This window comes from Cataglyphis hispanica, chromosome 2 (assembly GCF_021464435.1).
Source record: "Cataglyphis hispanica isolate Lineage 1 chromosome 2, ULB_Chis1_1.0, whole genome shotgun sequence".
NCBI classification, from domain to species: domain Eukaryota; kingdom Metazoa; phylum Arthropoda; class Insecta; order Hymenoptera; family Formicidae; genus Cataglyphis; species Cataglyphis hispanica.
In genome coordinates this window covers 10408683-10431466 of record NC_065955.1, presented here as the reverse complement: position 1 = coordinate 10431466, position 22784 = coordinate 10408683, and the positions used below count along the sequence as shown (strand labels likewise).

Sequence of the window (22784 nt, the reverse complement as noted above, 5' to 3'; positions counted from 1 at the left end):
TTAATAAAGAATTCTCGATGTATGAAGCTACAAAGATTCAGTTTTTTTTAAATAACGTTTCAGAGATTTAAGAATTCATGTTACATATATTAAAAACACATCTTTTTTTAATTCTATTTTTATTTATAATTAAGAATGCATGCGATATTATTTATGATTATTTATACGTATGTGTAAATTTCTTATTTAACAACATCAATCTATAATATATATATAAGTTTATATATATATATATATATATATATATATATATATATATATATATATCATGAAACAAAATGTGAATTGTAAGAAACGAAAAGCGATAAAAGATATGTCCATCAAAAATGGATACATCTCTTGCTTTTTTTTTTTAGAATAAAATGTGTATTCTTTTTGCGTAAAATGTTTTGTATGCATATTGAAATTTATTTGACAGAATCTGAATTATGTGTATGCGTATATATATGTATACACACACACATACACACGCATACATATAATTTATATTGTTATTAAATAGCGGAAATAAGAAATAACCGTGTTTATTACGATATTTAAACTAATATTAAATTGTGAATACAAGAGACAGACTACTCATTGTACATGCATAGAGAAATTACCTTTCCTAGTTTGTGTAATTTTGCATGTTATATAATATTTACAAAGGCAAAGAATATGAGAACAGAATGCAAGTAAGAGACCTGTATAGAGAAAATTGCGGCTAAAGAAGCAACTGTCGCATGATTTCATATTTGACAGTTTTTCCTTAAGTTGCAAAGTCGAAGTAGAGTGCAAATACGAAAAAAATCACTATATGTATACTATTAATATATCCTCAAAAGTATATTATAAGCACATATATTATAGCCCTTACAAGTATATGCTCTAACAATCTTAAGATTTAATTATTAATAACTAAAATATGAAAGCAAAAATGTAGTGGTAGTATTTTATTGCGAAACCTCACCTTTCTCCCACGACCACCGCATGTGCTAAATGATCTGTAGAGCGCATATTCGAATTTCTTTCGAAAATGAATTGTGTCTAGACCTAGTTTATCCATTACATTTAGTCGTATGCATATGACGAGATATATTCTCGCTGCGATACTACGCATGTTATATATACACCTTTTAAATCGTTTAGAGAGAAAGAGAGAGAGAGAAAATTGCAAAGAAAATATCGAATTATATGTTTCAAAAACACGCGCGGATGTTTATAAAGTAATAAAATAACACTTAGAGAGATTACAGTGCGCCTTTTATTGAGAAACATATAAAACTTGCAATAAATTCTTGATGCTGTCAGATATTGTGTTGTTTATTGAAACGATGAAACTCCCGCAATCTTAGTGCTTGCATGCGAATAAATCCGGTAGCATCCGCGGGCTCGAAATCACCTTGCACGTCCATCGAGACTAAATTTTCGTTGTACAATGAGACTTCGCTCGATCTACCGATTGCCATGACTGCATATAATAGAAAGAAGAATATACAATTATTTCTTACTGATATGGTAGACGAAATCATGATCGTATCCATATATTAGTATTAAATATAAATTGTTTGAAGTTTTAAGGCTTTAATTTAATTTGTATTTAATATGTATAAATTTTTATACCAACCATTTCCTTTGTACAATTGTAGTCTCACCATACCATTTACGTACTTTTGAGAATGTTGGATGCTTTCTCGTACAAATTCGCATTCAGGCGAAAACCAAAAACCTATATAAGACAAGCGTTCTTAAAATATTTAACTCAGTAAATTTAATATATATTATTAATTTTTTATATTTAAATATTATATTTTTTACACACATATTTAACTATATATATATATATATATATATATATATATATATATATATATATATATATATATATATATATATGTATACCATTATAAACGTAATCCGACATCTTATCCGCTAAATACGATTTAATTCTTAGAACTTCACGGTCCAAGGTAAACACTTCCAAGTCTTGATGCGCAATGTGCAAAATTTTAGCGCCCGGTGACTCGTAAATTCCTCGAGACTAAAACATTTAAATAAATTGTTTGTATTCGTTTTTATGTACTAACAATTCATATATTTATCATAAATGCACCTTTAATCCAATGTATCGATTTTCCACGATGTCTATCCTCCCAATACCATGCGCACCTCCGATCTTATTAAGAAACTCTACTATCGCTAGAGGAGTATCGTATATTTTTTTATCTTTTAAACTTTTCACTTTGATTGGATATCCTTTTGCAAAACTAATTTCAATCTCTTCTGCATCCAAAGAATTTATCGGATCAATGGTCATTTTGTAAAGCCCTTTCGGTGCTGGAGTAGCAGGATTTTCCAATATCCCTGATTCATAACTATAAATATAAAAAATGAGATTATTATCAATCTCTTATTAAATGTTATATTTACGTGTGTTATACCTTATGTGCACAAGATTAGCATCAGTGCTCCATGGTTCCTTCGGCGTTGCTGAGATCGGTATTCCATTTTGTCGCGCGTACTCCAATAAGTCTGATCTTCCTTGAAATCTCGTGTAAAACTCTCGTTCCCTCCATGGAGCTAAAATCTTTATATTTATATATATTTTTTATGTCATATAATTTATAATTAAATTTCTATGCTTAATTATTATGCCTAATTAAATAAAAAGATTAATTCTTGTTAATCGATATATATTTTTCAAACTTGTGTTGCTCATCAAATAATTGTTAGCAAAATAGATGTGAAAAATACCGTGATATCAGGACAAAGACTGTAGCAGCTCAATTCGAAGCGAACTTGATCATTTCCTTTCCCAGTGGCTCCATGTGCTATGATATTGGCATTTTCGGCTATCGCGAGTTTGATCAAACCCTGGCTAATACATGGCCGTGCTATGGAAGTGCCTAGAAGGTATCTTCCCTCATAAAGCAAGCCGCAAGCCACGGCAGGCCATACATAAGAAGTTACAAATTCTTCTTTAAGATCATCTACTACAACCTTATGAACAGTTGAATTTATCGTTATGCAAATTTTTCAACAGGGGGACCGGATTATTTTATACTATTTATTATAAATATATTGAATAATTAATATATTATCAATAATCAATATTTATAATACAAAATTTTATTTTTTAACCAGCATTATATAATATGTTAAAAACAAAAGAAATTTCACCTTAATAGCACCAATTTTGAGTGCTTTGTCTCTAACTGCGTCAAAATCTTCGTCTTGCCCAATGTTCGCCTAAATATATAGTTAAATTTCTGTATTACTCATTTTAAGAAGAAATTATGTAATTATAAAAATTTTTACCATGTAAGCAATAACTTGAAATCCTTTTTCTCTCAACCAAAACAATATGCAAGAGGTATCTAGACCACCACTATATGCTAGAATCACTTTTTTCTTTAAATCTGCCATCTTTCACACAGCTTCGTATTTTAAATAGAAATTAAAAGCAACACTAAATGAGACCAAAGAATAGCTGTTGAGACAGTACAATTAACTGTGTTAAAGTTTGCTTCATTGCAATTTTATCTTATTAGACTTCATGTTTTTTTGACCTCGGATACTGATAACCCTTGAACTTGAGATCGTATTGATCGTAAATTGGTGTGTGTATGTGTATATCTAAATATTTTTAAATAAACTATTTTCCAAGCAATTTCATGTTAAGTGCGTATACATATGGTAAAGTGATAATTAAAAAAGACAAATAGAGTGCATTGTAGGCCTTTATAAGTAGAACATTTTGTTCAATTTATAATCTACATACATATATATACATATATATGTATAACACAAGGATGTATAACACAGGATATATTTTATAAATATCGTTTAACTTTATAATAATCTCTCCGCTAATAGATCGCAACATTTATTGACATTACATTAACGATTATTACTATTATTATTCATTGACAGGCGCAAGCTTCTTATGGAAAGCGCTTCTTTACCATCGCAGAACAATTACGGTTCAATATTGCAATAAATCTTACGATACATACATATTAGTACAGTGTTATAACTGCATCTGTATTACATTCAAGAAGTAATCTATAGTTTGTCAAAAAGGAAGTGCTGAATATTATATATTGAAACTATCATATATACTTATGAATTACATTGAATGTAGGAGCATCTGAACTGATAATTGGATAACTCGAAAATTAAAAAGTATTGCATAAAATTATTAAAGTAAAGAACTATGAATAAATAAGTTAACAAAGAAAATATAAGTATTAGGTTCGTACACATCTAGAGGTTTTATTTTACATTCAGTACCATTAATTAGGTTCAAGAAATAATAAATGTCAAATAAATAATCTTGTTATCATTTTAGTATTAGAGTTGAAGAGAATAAAGCAAATTGTGACGTAACATTTAGATTTGAGATGTTTCTATTATAATAAAAATATGATTTTTTATAAAGTACAGCAAAAGTATATTAAACAAAGATGATCTATAACTCAGATGTCAATTCGGTCATTACGTTTCAATAAGCGAAAGTTAACACAAAATAATAAAAAGAATTACTAATAATAATGAGAAATGTACAGGAATATCACGATCCTCCTCTACAACACATATAGATCTTCATAAATTCCTTTTCTTATTACTGACAAAAAGTGAAATAATGCATATGAATATATCTGTAAAGCTTCGCTAAAGGCTCGATTGCCCAATACCATTATAATTTTGATGTGATCTACATCAGTATTGCCAACATGTCTCATACGATCTCTGGTGACTATGTATTCGCGCAGGCACTTGATTCTAGATAACTTGTCTGATCGATCAAGATTCTTCGTGCTTGACTAATACACGAATACTTTTATATATTACTCAACTGATAGCTATATTTAGAATACTTGCATACGCTCGATGTTTCTGTTCGGAATGAGTTTTTCCCTTAAAGAATTGACTCTCTGTTCGTTATTTAGTTACATTTACTAATTTCGTATTTGAGACATCATTGATCACTTCATAGCTGCTGGTATTACTGATGGAGTTGAAATTAATGGCAGATTAGGAATGTGTGATCATATCTTCTTTTAGCTACATAATAATTTAGACGTGCAATTTACTCAAGTCATTTAAAAATGACTTTGGTGTAATTATATGGGATGAGCCTACAACAATACATAAATATTTCTTAATTGCAAATAATAAGATTTTTGTAAACGTATTCAACGCGTTTCAATTAGAAATTATTATATTCAAAATTCACATCTAAATATTTCTTACCAATTATAACTTCCCAATTTTTCAATGCGTTTGTGACTTCATATGCACATCGTATTTCAGAGAAGCATACTCCACCAACTATAAAAACTATTAAGCGAGGAACATTTTTGATAGTCTGCTGACCTTTGTCTTTGTGCCAATGTCCATATCGCGCACTATACAAATATTAATGTAGTAAAAAACAAATTAATAAATTTAATACATTAAAAAAAAGAAAAAAAAAACAATATTATAATATACCTAGTTGGTGCATGATATCCTGAACTAGCAGCACGTCCAGCAAGAAAAGGAAAATGTTTAGAATCAAGTTTGTCCTCGATGGAATCTTCCATGATGTCTTTAATGACTGGAGTCCAACGACTCATTTGGTATGTTTGTTCCGTGATTCTTTCTTTACGTGGTACCGTGTATAATTTTTTACGATTATTCTGCAAATGCAAAATAATAATATTGTACAAGCAACAAAAATATATTATCGTTTTTAAAGAGTTACTAAAAGCTTTTGATATAAAGCATAATTTATAAATTCTTTAGCTTACATCTACAACAACATTGATGCCGAGATTTGCCATATTCACGATAGTCTGTTTATCATCAACGGACACTTGGGCATGGTGAACTAAACGATTAAGATTCTCATCAGTGATACCATTTTTGCTAATAACATACAAAGCTATGATACGTAACTTGTCCAAATGATGCACAGTTTGATCAAGTAAAATTGGTGTGATATTCCGCATATGATCTTTAATACGTTCACCCTCTGCATCAGTACCCATAGCTAAGTCCTAGATTAAAAAATATATAATTAAAAGATTATCATTTATTAAATGAATTATGGAATAGTGATTACATACTTGTTCCACTTTACAAAGCTTATCAACATTTCCTTGATAACGCTTCATGCAATCTTCGGCCAACTGCAAGTGCGTAGCATATTTGCTTAATTCTTTTTGATATTGCGGCATCTTTTTGATCATCTGCGATAAGTCACGCATACTCTGCTTATCACCCTGTGGCATTCTTTTTGATTCTGTAAACTTTTTCAAGTTTTTAGTCACGTTCCTGGAAAACAAGTTTTACTGTTACAATGCTTTTCACAGTTATTAATCTTTCCAAGAATTTGAGACTTATTTTTATTAAACGTACTGAGACACTACAGCAATATGTTGGTGCCTGAGTTCTACCCACAAATCATCATTTTCATCCAACAATACTTCTTTTTCCTGACCTGCTGTTGCTTCAAATCTATTTAATATTATGTATAGTTTTAGAGAGTATAGCGCTTAAAATTTATAATAAAAATTATGAGACTACACTTGCCTGTAAACGTCATTATCAATATCTAGCAAATCATATGCCATGGCTTGCAATGTAAGTTCATGTAACAGTGGTGAGACGCAATCGAATCCTCTATCTAGGATCAATAGTTGAGAACGCGCTTTCTCAGGTCCTTCTCCCATTGTTGGTTCATCAGCCTTGTATGCATCTAGCTTTTGTTGTACCAATTGAGCGAGTTCAACATTGCGATCAAAATCACTGCAGCACGTTTATTTAATATTATTAAAGAGTTTATTTATAAATATATAAATTATTTGACATAGTATCTCTATTTTTTTCAAAGCATGTTTGAAAATTGAAATTACCTGCGATATCTGACCGATGGATATTCCCCAAGAGTGGCGCAGAGTGTTGCGATTTGTTCGGCGATGCGCTCCATATTAGCCGGTCTTAGATTGAAGAAAGAGGGATTGTAAAAGCAAGCAAACGTTTCGCGTGAGTCCAATGAGAAGACCTAAATTATGGCAGATTCAGTTTTACGATATATCGTCACAACACAATGCGAATTTAATTACACAAGTTTAATACTTAAAGCAAAGTAAATAAGAGCAAGCCAATTAAAAATTTCTGCAAGTAACAAAACTGAGTTATAGAAACAATTATTTTACATGATTAAAATCATATTACAAGTATGTACGCAGAGCATATCGAAACTTTCGGAAAAAGAGATGAGAAGCTCTTTTTTTAACAGGAAGTTTATCGCCTAGTCTTTTGCAATCGAAAGGTAAATCTCGATGATCCGGAAAAGCAGAGAAATCTATAAGCTCGTGAACTTGAAGGTTGTTAAGGCAAGTTTTCGCGTTCTAGAGCTACAACTACAGCGTCTATTATTTTCGTCTGGTTAATTGTCACCTGCGATTCATACGGTAGGAATGCGATGTTGATCTCTTTGAGGGTTTTGATCTTTTTAGCAGCGAGAGACTTGCAGATTTCATTGAACAGCTCCTCCGGGCATACTGGCATCGAGTGCAAGCATGAATGCATTCTGATTATTAGTATGTGCTTGTTCATGAATCACATATGAAAGGCTCAGATTGGGCTGGACAGGTCGGATGAGAGGATAACATTGTATTCATATCATTCCGATTGATATCCGAGAGATTCGCGTGATTAAACTTACGTGATTAGAGATCGAAAAGTGAACATAGATCACGTAAATGTGATAAATATTTGTATTATGTTGTATGTTTATTTGTTTTTTTTGTGTGTATGTTTGTTTGTTTGTGTTGTTGTTTTGTGTGTATGTGTGTGTGTGTGTCTGTGTGTGTGTGTGCGCGCGCGCGCGCCCATCACCACGAAGGACAAAACGCTCAAACATTTTCCTTGTCATAGTTTTCATTGCTTTACCTGTTCTTCGTATGGTATGAAAGCGATGTTGATCTCTTTTAGTGTCTTTATGTGCTTAGCTACCAGCGAATGACACAATTCTTTGAACAACTCGTCAGGACATGCTGCAAAGAAATATACTGAGTATGTCGAATCACCCCACGGAAAATTGATAAATCGGACCGTTTGATCTTGTACGATTAATCTTGTTATTCTTCTTGAAATATTAGTCAATTTTTATTAATATATTCAACGAGCGAATCAATGAACCTATATTATGTTAAATTTAGAAGACGGTTATATTCGCACGGAGATTTGCTGTGGGAATCAGTATATTTTATTCGATGAATTTCGAATAATAACTTTCGCCAAAAATTTAGGCGAATGCTTAATTATATAGTTATATCTAAAATTCAGTAATAATAAATAGTAAATATAGTAAATAATTTGGCAAATTAATGAAAAATAAATAAAAAATTTTATATTCGAGTAAATATTAATTAAAATTAAATTCCAGATTCGATTGTTGAGATTGTGAGATAATCTACATACTGCAAACTCCAAAATTAAGACAAATAATTGTGTTATTTTTTTTTTATAAAATTCAAAAAAAACAAGAAAAAATCAAGAAAACATTGTTTCTAAATAAATATATCTCCATTTTTTCTCAAATAATTTTCGCATTTCTTATTTCGATAAACACTTTCCGAAATTGTGCAGTCTACTGAAGAAGAAGCATGGATTGTTCGGATTCGTCATTGGAGGAGAAGGAGTATATTAGAACGAGAAAAGGAAAATATAACTGAAATCTGATACCTTCCGTAAAATACACATGGGCGACCTTGTAAGTAGTTCTTGTCGGATTACTAAAGTCGTCGATCAATTTCTGCACCGACGAATTACAGGGCGTGATGAGGTAAATAGCCTCCATCGTCGGCAGAGGTTCACGTTTCTTATTGATATCCTCTACCAAAGTGATACCCTGAGAGCTGATATCGTGCATCTTGCAGCACGCGGACACCATCCTCATGGCGAGCTGATCCACCACCAAGATTCGCCATTCTATCCCACCTGTTGTCTTCTTTTTTTGCTTGATCACCTCGTTCATAATCTCTGTGAAAGGATTTATTATCAGAATGACAAACTCTTTGGGAATAGTAAGCTAACGTTGTTAAAGTATATTCACAATCGAGGATAGAATAGATAGTGATAATAGGAATAGAGATATTAAAAGAAAATGAAAGTTGATGTTTTTAGAATATGAGACTTTAATTTTTCATGATATGTTTCTACTAGAATGCGGATGATATAACATTGTAATATTTATACTGTAAAAAGAGATCAATACAGTAATTGCTCGAACATTGCACGTTAGAATTCAATCATATATATTTAATCAATATATATTTAAGAGAAAAAAAAATCTGTGCACGTGGAGAAATATTGTAACTAATTGTTAGATAATCTTTTGTTCAAATAATCATAGAGAGAGAGAGAGAGAGAGAGAGAAAGAGAGAGAGATTACATGTTTGAAAAATGAATTTATATTTCCTCCAGACTGCGATTCGATATTCACTGCCACTATTAAAAATCTATAGTGTACGTGACGTAAACTATACATTTTCATTACTGGCAGTTAATATCGGTAGCCCTAAAAATCTTATTCGAGAATAGAGGAAATAGTAAATTCGCTTCGTCGATCAAACAAGATTAGGAAATTAATGTCAACGATGATGAGGGAACGTAATCAATTTCGCATAAGTTATTGATAGTACGATCATTAACAATTAACGATGTTGACACGCAGATTGAGTCGCTAAGAAGTCTTTTAACGCTCTACATGTGTACATATTGATCGTCCCTACAGAAGGGTGACGTCATTGCGTTCAGGCGTGTATCAAGGAAGCTGCAGACCCTATTTTCCGATATCCCCTTTCATGTATTTATAGACATGGGAGATGCAAAAAAATTTTCTTTAATTTTGTGTACGAAAAAAAAAAAAAACAAATTTTGTGGTCGTTTAACAAAATAGGAAAACGAAAGAGACATTACTTTCTCAGATTACCCAGCTTAGGAAGCCTATAATGAGCTGATACAAAAATCAAATAATAGTTAATTAATTTTCGAAATAACTGATGAATGTTGAGATAGATGAAAGCATTAAGTAATTTTCTTATTGTAGATTATGTATTTAGTAATTTTGCCTCTCACACAAGTTTGTAATGTATATATTATCAATATAAAATATTTTTTCTATTTAATTATATATATATATATATATATATATATATATATATGTGTGTGTGTGTGTGTGTATGTGTGTGTGTGTGTGTGTGTTCATCTTGCGTAAGATTGAGAAAATATAACATGATAAAATGACGTTATATACCGAATTTCTTTTACGAACAAGATGCGTGTCTAATTATATTTGCATTTTTGATAAAATATTTTTAAATATATTGATATTTCTCGTATATTACATTACTCCGAAAGAGCAACAGTTATTTGCGCGAGAAAAATGCGCCTGAACATTCAGCTCATTGTTCAATACGCCGTACGTGTTAATAATAAAAAATTAGCATGTCGCCTTTTTTTTTTCGATTCCTCACTTCGACGAGATTGAGCATTGCGCGCCCTTATCGGAGATAACGGCTAGATGTGAAAATATTATGTTTCCCACTGCATTGTAGTGACCTTTTACTTGAAACTATGACATTCTCGCGATTATCGTCATATTGTCACAAACAAAAAAAAATATCATCATAATCAAAAACGCGAAAATCTATGATTCAAAACCAGTGCTGTAAAAAGGAAGAGAGATGCACAAGAGAGTGATTTCTCTGTTTACACTTGATAATTGACACGCGATCAATGTAAGTTTATTTTCCACAACGAAAATCGAGAATCGAAAATCGCAATTTTCACAATCAATTTCGAATCCCGATTCCCTGACTCCAACTTTCGTGGGACGCGACGAAGATTTGCATATACGTTTCACGACCAAGTGTTTGACGTTTCGCCTCGCCGTCCGATGAAATCATCATAAGGGGAAAGAGAGAGGCGGGAAGGGAGCGCATACGCCTATTTGAGATGGATTTCTCTGACGTGACGGCGATTGACAGACACGAAATCAGTGCGATCACGAGGCCGCGTGAACCGGTTGACGATGTCGCGCAATGACGCTTAAAAATAGATCCTGTGTTGTACGAAATTAATGTTTTTTTTACGCTACTCACTTTGACCGACTTGTGCCTTGAGCGCCATGTTGCTAGGACTGACTACTGACTACTGGTCTGCTCGCCAGATGGTGATCTTGTCGACGAATTGTTATATGCAACGAAGTTGGCCGAGTATAACTTCGATCGACACCTGCGCGATGCGCGGCGTTCTTTCTTCGTGTATTATATTATAGATTTTAGAGGTATGTTCTAATTAAACAATTACTTCCACGCTCTTTTGAAAATAGACTCGCACGATTGCTTTTCGTTTGGATTGCATTTTCTAAAATTTTGTAAAATTCTACGACGTTAGAATAAAGAGCACAGATTCTTGACGCGACAAAAAAATCACTTCTGAATAAAAGAGTAGTTATAAAGAAATTATTTATATACTTTACATATATATACGAAAACATTACGACTGTATATTAAGATTACTAGAAACGGAATGTAAATTTAAAGTTGAATTATTATATTTGCAATAGTTCTCTTTATCATGTTACGATAGGACAACTTGTTCCGAATCTAAATGTCGTTTTATTTTTCGAGCTATCAATTTAACATAATGCTCGATTCGCGAACATTTAATGATATTTAACTAAACCTCTCGCTGTTTTGTAGTAGCTTTATAAATATATTATATATGGCTTTATAAATATATAATGGTTCCTTTTGCGGAACTTTTGCGGAATTGTGTGCTTGATTATAATTAATTAGGACAGAAGATTTCTTGAGATAAAGATTTTTTTATTCCGATTGGTTAATCAAATGCTTCGAAACATTTGTAATGTCAAGTGGAATGCATCCGGTGTGATAAAGAAGCTTCCCTCTGGTGATAGATTCATCAGCGCAGGCGCGCAATAATTGGTCAATTTCAAATCGCACGTTTTTACCGCTAAAAAGTTGTAGGACGTTTGGACGTTTGACGTTTAAAGCATACATTTAGAATAAATGCAATGTAAGAAAAAAATTTTTCTTAATATAATACAATATCTTGATATATTATTAGCCAAGTCTCTCCTTAAGTCTTTAATCGATAACATTGAATATATATTTATTTAACTATTAGTTTCGAGTTTCTTGTATCCTGTATACAAAAAATAAAATAGTAACGAATGTAATATCGAGATGGCGTAATGTATGTCACATATAAAAAATTGTTGGTAATAATTCTCTCATTTACATTACTATACTTCTTGACTTCAAACAACACACGCGCGAATCGAGCAATATATTTTCATAATTACCGTGAGTATTGCATTCTTATAGAGAATCGATAGATATCGGTATCAAAGTGCGGGTCATTCGAGTGAGAGATTACGCGTAACGTACGCGAGAACGCGAGAGACGGCAAGCGAGAGCGGGTCGGCCACCTGACAACGAGAGCGAAAGGAGCGAGCGAGAGCAGTCGGCGCGGGTGGGAAGGTGAGTGAGAGAGATGGAGGTCTCGGCGGCAAGCCGGCGGCCGCGCCGCTCACTCACTGGCTCACTCGCGCCTCAGTTCAGATTTGTTCGCCGTCGCGTGCGTTTCGCGTGCGCGCGCGTGCAGTGAGCGTTACCCTTCGCTGCGTGTTATTCACGTCCGCGTGTTTCTTTCGCGCGCGTCCCCGTCGTTTCTCTCTCTCTCGTGAAACTGTCCACCTGCTCGGTGTATTGTCATTCGTGCCTCCGCGTGTGGCGAACGCGTGTGACGAGGAGAAGAGAGAGACCGCGTGTGTGTCGTCCCGCGTCGTGTCTTCCGCACGCACGGAAGAATGTGTGCCGTGACGATCAGCGATATCGTTTCTCAGTGATAACCGGCGAACGAAAGGAAGAAAGAGAGAGAGGGGAGATTTGTGTGACAAGTGCGACCTGCTGCGCTGACGACGAACCGTCATCGCGACCTGGATTTCCCGTGATCCGCATACGAAGATGAAGCTGGAGTATCCCTGCCGCGTCGAGGGCTGGCTCAACGTTTGCGGTGAGTACACTCAATGTTTACATGTCACATATGAATACCAGGGCATGATTATCGCAGCGGTAAAATTGAATTTCCCTGCTCGGCGGTCGCCGGTTAAAGGCCGTTAGTGGTTTAAGATTCTGAATATCGATAACTGGCCTTGTTCTCTAGTAATAGATTTATTTTTCAAATAATATAATCTGAATAAAAAATCTTTATCAACACTGAATTTTTATGTCAAATATATATTGACATTCTTGAAAGCGTTCAATGCTCCAAAAATCGTGGCAAATTATCGAGGAGGGATATTGGTTTGCATTTTTGATGAATGTGTGTTAGATTATATATCGATCTAATTAATAATGCAGATTTGGATTTCACATGCGCTATTCGCCAGAAAGAATTAATTTAAATAAAAATATAAAATTTTGAAAAGAGACTACTGCGATGAATTACTTGTTCATGAAAAATTTCGATTCAGTTTGTCGCTTGTATTTAATCTCTCGGATACGTGTGTGCAGTGTAACGAGAATGCTATTCCGCTGTTTTTTAATTTTATCTCGCGATTTGTACACACTTTGACTATTCAATTGACAAATATTAATTTACTATACAGAAAAAAGAGAAGGGCTATTAAAAATCTCCATTATGCAGTTTGGGCTCTCTCTCAAAAAAGATTTATTTTATTTTCTATCATACTTTTACTTGTTAGTTTCAATATTTTCATAAAATCAGCAAAAGAGATAATTAATAAAAATTGAGAATTGGATATAAATATAAAATATATTTACATTCAATTCAATGTTTTATATATATAATATTTTTATATTATATACGTCTCTTACTTTAATTTACAAATAAAAAATACGAGAAGCGCTAACTTATTGTTAGAAAACTAAAGAATCTAATTTTTCACTGTATAATAACTTGAATGTATTAAAAATAATTTATATCGGAGATAATATGACATCTTTATCGTTTTTATTTTTATTTATTTTTTTTTTATTTTACTTGTTACGTTCACGTAAATAGTCTGATTGCTAATTTTTCCAAGTATTATTACGTATAATTTAATGGCGGTGAGAGAGAGAGAGAGAAAATGTGGCTTTTTTCTCTCAAGATGCTGCGCTGTCTCGTAAACGGATTACGCAATCCGCAACAAAAGATAATAAGAATAGTAAAGTATCGGACTTCGCGCGGTAGTTTTTTACATGTATCTCGTAAATATGTTGCTCGCGAGATTCGATGTATATATCTCTCCTTTTTTCACGCATTTCTTTTACTTTTTCATCGAGATTGTCGCGCCGACGTGTATCAGGCTGTCGCGAAAGAAAAAAGGAAAATAAGGCGGAGTGAGATTTCTTTCTGCGGCGACTCTCATGTGGGTTCGGTGAGATTTCTTACAACGACGGGTTTAACGACCTCGCGCTTTTTTCCATCGTCCTCACGTCAAAGCAGGGAAGTTCGATTTTTACAAACGGCCCGACGCAGCACCCGTCGATTCTTTACCTGACCGCAGAAAAATCTTCAATTCGGTCGCCTATGTCGCCTCCGTCTTTTTGTTATCGACACCGAACGGATGGTCGGTGTCCGTAAAATCCAACGATATTTTTGCAGGTTTGATCTCTAAAGCTCCGTAGCTTAGACATAGCTTAGACGTCGCGACGCAATTTTGTTACCAGAAAATACTATCAATGAGATCATGAAAATATAGCCGCGATACATCTCGCGACACATACATGTGTTTATTATCTATTTGTAATATTGATTGAACTTAAAATTATTTGAAATTTTAGGATGCAAAAAACTCCGAAAATTAAAATTTAGAATTTTACTTTTTCTGTTTTTGTAGATTTTATCTTTTTATATAGAATATATATATATAGAATATATATAGAAAGAATTGAAAAAAAACGAAGAAAATAAAATTCTAAATTTTAATTTTCACACTTTTTCCGAGTTTTCTGCATCCTAAAATTTTAAATAATTTTAAATTTAAAAATATGAATATATTTTTATTTATATATGTAATATTATGTATGTAATACCTATTATATAAATATAATTACACAATTTGAATTAAAATTGATGCCTTTCTCTCTCTCTTTGTCTGTGATACATCTTATATGAATTGTTAGTAATATAATAACATTTACAGGTATTGGATGTATATTTCTTATCTATTTTTAATATTTGTGTATTTTATTGTATTATTTTTATACTGTAATTTTGTGTTCATATTTCTGTCGTAATGCATCCTCCCATATTTTCTGGCGATCATTCACAATTATCTAGATCGTATAGCACGGGATAATCGTGAGTCGTGAGAGTATTTTAATTTTTCGGCTCGTCTTTGTCTCCGCGCATCGTCGTGCGTATCGTCATCAAAGTATCAGCAATCTCTCGTATCGATCGTTATATCTTTTTTCACTCTTGAACATCGCACACGCGCATTTGCATCGAAATGAAAAACATTCCCATTTGCTCGCCATCTCCATTGCATAGACCTTTTGTCTTCGCTTCTGCCATCGAATGGACGTTCCCTGTTTCATGAATTTGTACACATCCGCCATTCACAATCTCTTCACTCGCGTATCCTTGTCTTTCCTGAGATAGTCCTTTCTTTGTTTTATCATTTCTATTCCCGTCAATTTTCAAGATTACTGAAAATTTTTTTTTTAGCTATTATCTATAGTTTAGATGTGCATTCCAATCTAACAATTTATTTGAATTACATGTAAATTGTATTTTTTTTAATTATCAGAGTTTTAATTAATTTAATTAGATACTAGTGTCGATGCATTATAAAAAATTGTTTTTTAATACAATACATACAAGAAATACGAAAAATCATATACGTGATCATAAAATGACATAAATAAATTATATGATACCCAAAAAGTACAAAACGATTAATATGTTTATAAGTCAATAAAAAAGATAACTTTTAGTGTTCAATCAAACCAGATTGGTAAAATTAATTTTCTAAATTGTCCAAGAGGAATGTACAGGCACATCTGAAGGTGCAGCTACAATCTATAGTTATCTATAGTTATTCTCTATAGTTAGATTTGAACGATCGAACTTTACTTCAATTACATTTTATGTCGCTCGCGTTTGCGTACCCTCCCGGAAATAATAAAAAGAGCATTTCCTCGGCACGTGACGATAGGTAGCGTGTTACGTAAGGTACAGGTTACTGCCCGCAGATAGGTAACCTGCCACTCTTCTCGCGTGTGACCTGCATAAATCATGTAGGATCGCGGGGGAAGGACTGTCTTGTATCCTGTTTTATTTGACTTTAAAAATGAACGTGATGCTTATTACATAATGCATTTTGGAGTACCTTCCAATAAATATTTTATAAACATATTTATTTTTGTTTTGGTTCAAAGTAGTTTTTATTCTTTAAGAGTTTTAATCGTCGATATAATGAGAATATACTAATCTATTTTCTTCAGCATATTCAAGAAGATGTGAAGATTATAGAGATATGTGTGCATAATGCAGAATAACTTCTTCAATAAAATACTTTTATTGAAGAAGTCGACAGCATCAATAAAAAACAGAATAAATTTGACTCTTTTAAAGAAACGGCTGGCTTGTTAAAGTATTTATGTTGGGAGCCAACCTTTTTTGGTCATACGAAAGACTGTTTTCTTCTCTGATTTATATAAATATTCTTAGTCATCCGAATTACGGGAATTAAATTCTGCTGAGCCAGTTGTTGTGTGCTTAAATGAGAAATGTTAAAATCGTATGTAGCAAATGTCAGAGTGCTCGCAGTTCTTATTTGGTGAAGAAACTTGAAAAGAGGATTTCTTGAATGTGCAAATATGTTATATAAACATGTACACTGCCTATGAAGATTTTAATACATTTAATAAAAATTGATCTTCATATGTAAAACAATTGATTCGAAAACAATTAGGTTCCTAAAACATATATTTTAATATTAGATTAGAAAAAAATGACAATTGATATTATTTCTTATTATATAATGAAAGGGAAAAATAATATTAATCATACTGTTGATTGATTTGTTTTAGACGAAGTAATATATTATCCACTATCATGCAAATAGAATTCAAATAATTGTAGCAAGTTTTGAAGATCTTGTTTTACCGTATTTTTTAAATTAAGATGATATTAATTTAAAAATGTATTTGGAAATGTCACAGTTTTTTATTTTCGAGTAACAGATAGGGCAATAATCGTTGCAATAAAACCGAATATAAGATATGAGATGTATTATATTTTTATGCACGTTTTATTCCGCGTTTAGATATGTATCGGCATTTGCGCATTTCCTCCAGCGGAAATAATTGAGATTTATCGCACGATTCAGCAACGATTCTCTGCGGCTCTCTTGTTTGACCGAAGTTCATACGTATCACATATACGAGTCTCCGTGCTTGCGCGATCAGGTTTATCGGCGATATTGCCATTACTACTACTTCATTGTGTAATTGCACTAGTATTCTCAGTAATCGATATCGCAGCGCGCACCCAGCTGTAAGCGCGCTCGTAAAGCTTGAACCCGAGTTCATGGTATTCCGACTGCTAAGATACGTAAAGTTTTCCTTTCTCCTCGTTCCTTCCTTCTCATTTTTGTCTATTCTCGATTTTTTAGCCGACGATTTTACTGGACATTTTTATTTAATGCAATGCGAAAGTACAATGAGTTCAGTTTCGATAAATATTCTTAAAATATTGTTTTAACCATACATACATAATATGTTTTTACTCTGACCAAAATTCGGAGCTTATCATCGAATAACATAGAAGAAAAGAATATTTTATAAACAAAATATAATTAATATTACGTAATTTTTTAATAATAAATAATAATGTGTTCATTTGTATTAGGAAATTGATGTATTTTCAAATTAATCCTATCAGTAAGAGTAAATGAAATAAAACGATAACATCAATTATGCCCACGATAATGGATTGTTAAAACGAAAATGTTTAAATGTTTCACTCACCTTGGTTTTACGACAGGAAAACACGATACCGGTTTTGCATTTCTATCGATACCTATGATAGTATATTATTCTTGTTAAGCTAGCACCTTCACCACACAAATTAAAATAAAACATATGCCAAAATTGTTATTTAAATGCTAATTTACTGCTCTATTCCTGACTTTAGTGCTCGAATCATTTACCAGAAACTCATGATTTAAAGTGAGGGTACTAGCTTTCATCAAGCTAAAAATTTATATTATATATTATGTATTTAGTAATATATTTTATATTGCGCGATCGTCTAGCACGAATCGATATTCAATAACAAGATTATCACAAACGATATCACCGACTCGCAAAGATCGATCGATAGAGAAACTACTTTCTCATTCTGTTAAACTAGTTTTATACCGTTTAATTAACCCAATGTATTAGTAGCTAGATTAAGTTATGCCGATATAAAGACTTTATTAGCTATGATGAATATGTTCAAGTTGACACAGTTATATCGGGGCAATCGATTCGCTCTTACATGTTTGGCTTCTGCAAAACTTTGTATTTACGGTGAGAAAATGTACAAATGTTCTCATTTATAACCCGACCAGATATCAGCCAAGTATCGTAAAATCAATTTGTGACAATATTTTTAAAAAATTTGATCAATCAAATTAAAAATAACATTAAAGATTTAACACTGAAATTTATTTCACTTAATAAAAATTTAGTTGAATAAATTTTATACAATTAAAAATTGACAACTAATTTTTAAATGAAATTATATAAAGTATATTATACGTTATGTATGTTTTTATTTCTATTTAATTATGTTTTCAGAATATATGCACAGCTTTTCTAAGAACATTTTTATAGTTTTCGAAGTATATGTCATTAGAAAAAAAATCATGGTAGATTGTTAAATCATAGATCGCGTCTTGTCCCGCATTCTCTCACACCAGGGCGGTGCACAAATAATAAATATTGACGCAGGTTTCCTGGCGCCAGGTTTTCAAACTCTCTTTAGCCTCGCCCTTGCGACAGATGATTGATGCGGAAATTGGCACGTCGTCTTCTTAGGTCGCCATCTTATACGCGCAATTTTCGTAGAAAATCTGCATAGCTGACAAAGCTCTTCATTTTTATTCCGTAACATTCCTTAATATTGTACCACGATCATTCTATTTTATCACAGTCATCCTTAAGTAAAATGGAACATATCAAGATAAAAAATTTTATAGTAATTATGTACAAAAAAAAATGAATAAAAAAAGGAAATATATATCTTTCTTCTTATTTTTTTTTTTTTTTAATTTTAAAACTCGAATTTTTAATATTGTGAATTAACACAATATATGCGTATTATCAAGTTTTATTATTGTTGAAATTATGCACTTTGATATATTTCAGAATGATTTGTTTTTTAGCATAATTTCCAATGACGAAATTTCGTAAATGTAAGACTGTAGTGGGGATGCGGGTTTCACATGGGTCTCATGTTTGCAGAGCACACTCTCCGTTGGGAAACTTGGAGCTCGAATAGCAAATACGAGATATCGAGCTCTCCCTTCGGTTCCGCCGCAATAGGAGCAAACATGGGACTTAATATCGAATCGTTAGCCCGTAATGAGAGACGTGACCTTCTCAGGCAAGTGCCTGAGTGCATTGAAGCATAAATCGGAGCTCGTTCTATATCTGGATTGATCGTCATTCGCAATGCACCTTCACACAGTCGGTCGGCGGTAAATATTTTAGAGATCCAACTGGCAACGCCTCGGTATTCAAAACTAAAGATAAACGTGGACTCTTCCTGTTTGGAGAAACGAAAAAGTTCAAAAAAGTTATAACACAGTTATGCGTAGCGCAAATGAAATGTTTACATTATTTCTTTTCACTCCATTTTAATTAACATCTTTTAATATTACTGTACTAATAATAATGAGATTTTTCGTCGGCGTTTAAAAGATTAACTTTTTATGGATTTTAATTTACAAAATATTTAAAATAAATTTAAATATGCAAAATTTATTACTATAAATAAATAGTTTGATGCATCGGAAATATATTCCTCGAATTTATATCTGGAATTCAAACGTAAATATTATTATGCAAACATTGTACTGAGAGGTTTTGCGTGAAAGTTTCGATAATATCGCAAAAATTGTTTTTTCTCACAAAGAGTTGCTTCAAGGTCGCTGTTTAATTATTTGTCTTGTAGATTTAACGATGGAGGAAGAAAATGGGAAGAGGGAATAGAATCGAGCCAATATTAAGGTATTACTGACAATGATGAGCGTGTAAAAATCCTTGGTGAACGTGGATTTACGATTATTACCGGAGTACGTTTCTTTAATTTCCAAATGGTTTTTCACTTGGCCAAGGCGCGTCTTTAATTTATATTATTTATTACAATTAATTTATTACAATAAATGTGCGTTAAACGTTGCAAAGCACGATTGTATATTTATTTAAGACGCCATATATTTATTAATGCAAATAATGATGCGATAATAATAACGTGCAAATATTCGTAAGAAGATAAGTTTACAATCGCGATGCGTATATGTGTCGTGATGACGCATTTTTATTTTAAAATCGAAGTTATAAATACTGTTTGTTTAATTACAGCGTTTCGGATTATCGCATCGACTGCTCTTGACTTACGCAGAGTCGGAAACAGAGGGCGATTAAAATAACAATGCGCCAGATTGTATTCCGGTATTCGCGAGCGCATGCATGGGCCTTGAAGAAGAAGGCGAGAATAAACTTTGAGAAATTCAAGAGTTTCCGTTTATTCAGGCTAGGGAAGAGGCCTGGTCTTTTTGACGAAGAATACATAAAGTCCTCGAGAAGTTTTGGACTCGGTTTTATTGACATTACCTCGTAAATTTTCAACGGCCGCGGGGTACAATCGCGCAAAGTTGGTTATAACCGTGTTCAAAATGAAGGCTTTATTTCGCATCGATCATATCTCTATTTGTTATATGGTGTTTTAAAAATCTCGCGTTTAAAATTCATATTAAATTAAATAATTATATTCTAATATATATTATTGAAACAAAAACTCGAGAAATAAATGAATCTTTCCGACAAGTATTTATTCGAAAGCTTAATATAGGAGTTTTATTCCATGAGCTTTATTCTCTCATTTGTTCCGCTGTTTACGGCACGAAACGTTTATTGTCTATTTGCTGAGCATTGCACATTTCACCGGATATTAGCAATGTAGCTAATAAAACTTTGTCAAATTTAATTTGCATTAGTCTCACTTTTACTTTTATTCGCTTCGTTAAAATTATACACGAATTTATTTTTTTATGGATTCTTTAATTACATTTTTACTTTCAACAATATTGAACAGCATTTATGCAAAGGCTAAGTTAATTATATAATTTTTTATTATGTAAACGTGAAAACTGCATGAAAAATTGCAAGGAACATGCTTAAATATCCAAATAAAATAGATGATTGTAAATTTTTTGTGCCGCAAAATATTTTTTCTGCTCCAACTTACGATAAAAATTATAGTATATTTAAAGTGTTTTTAGAACTTTTAGTTAGATTTTGTATATATCTAAAAATTTATTAGACTGAAAAAAATATTCTGAATTTTTTTGTATATGTGCAAAATTTAAAAATGTCATATGTATAAAGACTATCATTCGTATGCAAAAAGGCGATACTTTAAAACATTGTTTTGCGAAAACATTGCTTGTGCAAAGATGCTGTTCTACGTGCGCCGTCCATTAATCTAACGATAGATCTTTAATGCATCCTATTTTTCGGCGCGCACGTGTTCAACATGTCGTTTACACGGAAATGCCGAGGTGTTCGATAATTTACGAGAACGCGTTATACAAATCGACGGCATCTCGGGTATGCACACATAAGTATGTGACGTTGCAAGAGTTAAACAATATTTATTGATCCTGTGTTATATCCGCGCATAAACATTATCGTTCGTAACGAAGAGATGGATGGCGCGAGAGACTAATACGAGGTGAATTGTGACTCATTCTGAGGGAAAATAGAGCGAGAGAGAAAGAGAGAGGGAGTCTTTCGACGAGAAAGTCTCGTAGGAATTGTTTTGATATCAGTAACGGCGATGTAGCAGCATCGAGATATCATTAACCTCTGCTCTCGTCCTCGTCTTCCTTACACACGACGTACGATAAACGCGAACATATTGACATATTTCACTCGATGATAATCGTCATGGATCAATCGTTCAAGACTCGTCGATTTATCATTTAATCGTATATTCTATATGACATAAATATTTTTTTTTACTCTACACATTTTCGAGGAAAAACACAATGCACATTCGCGAAATATATAATCTATTATATTATTTTTTCTCATTTTTTAAACGCATGTTTAAATTCATTTTAACCTTCTTCTCTCTTGTTATATATCGTTATGCGACGTACGTGTCGATTTACGCTCGTGCTTCGTTCATCAAGACATTGCCTCGAGAGCCATAAGATACTGCAAATGGATACGTAGAAATCGGTATGGGATCGACGAGTTGATGAAACCCCCGTTCGCGGTGAGATCGTGTTTCGCGAGGGAACGATCTCTGTAATCGATCACGTTTCTCGCATTTCGCTGGAGTTAAAACTGATTGTAAATAAATGTATATGTGTGCAGTAAGTGAAACCGTACGTCGAGCGAGATACACGGATTTGAACTTTACAATTGACTCTTTCGAAAGCGGAGAAACAGTTTTAAATTGCCGCTTGATGCTATCAAATTTTCGCG

General features: G+C 32.7%; 3 protein-coding genes across 6 annotated transcripts in view; 1 reads left to right on the top strand and 2 right to left on the bottom strand.

Moving 5' to 3' along the window:
• Positions 1-1220: 1220 nt before the first annotated feature.
• LOC126859158 (argininosuccinate synthase) lies at positions 1221-3507 on the bottom strand. Its single transcript, XM_050610193.1, has 8 exons — positions 3298-3507; positions 3160-3228; positions 2734-2979; positions 2421-2566; positions 2093-2354; positions 1882-2020; positions 1607-1708; positions 1221-1450 (listed from the first exon to the last, which is right to left on the bottom strand). Exons 1-8 carry the CDS (start codon positions 3403-3405, stop codon positions 1287-1289), a joined length of 1236 nt encoding a protein of 411 aa, XP_050466150.1. The 5' UTR covers positions 3406-3507; the 3' UTR covers positions 1221-1286.
• Positions 3508-3701: 194 nt separating this feature from the next.
• LOC126859150 (protein ROP) lies at positions 3702-11218 on the bottom strand. 2 transcript variants are annotated; one of them, XM_050610174.1, is made up of 11 exons: positions 11139-11218; positions 8719-9015; positions 7924-8027; positions 6882-7030; positions 6559-6774; positions 6385-6483; positions 6093-6300; positions 5775-6023; positions 5476-5663; positions 5236-5390; positions 3702-5120 (listed from the first exon to the last, which is right to left on the bottom strand). In XM_050610174.1, exons 1-11 carry the CDS (start codon positions 11164-11166, stop codon positions 5059-5061), a joined length of 1755 nt encoding a protein of 584 aa, XP_050466131.1. In that variant the 5' UTR covers positions 11167-11218; the 3' UTR covers positions 3702-5058. The 2 variants fall into 2 exon arrangements, with proteins under 2 accessions (XP_050466131.1, XP_050466132.1); XM_050610175.1 differs by lacking the exon at positions 7924-8027 and adding an exon at positions 7429-7532.
• A 1407-nt stretch (positions 11219-12625) lies between these two features.
• LOC126859136 (ras GTPase-activating protein raskol) overlaps positions 12626-22784 on the top strand; it is a 291550-nt gene continuing 281391 nt past the window's right edge. For 2 of the 3 annotated variants that reach the window (XM_050610134.1, XM_050610132.1), the window contains exon 1: positions 12626-13080. In XM_050610134.1, coding sequence (XP_050466091.1) covers positions 13032-13080 — 49 coding nt within the window. In that variant the 5' untranslated portion in view covers positions 12626-13031. The remainder of the gene's footprint in view (positions 13081-22784) is intronic. The other variant, XM_050610138.1, reaches the window with a different exon arrangement.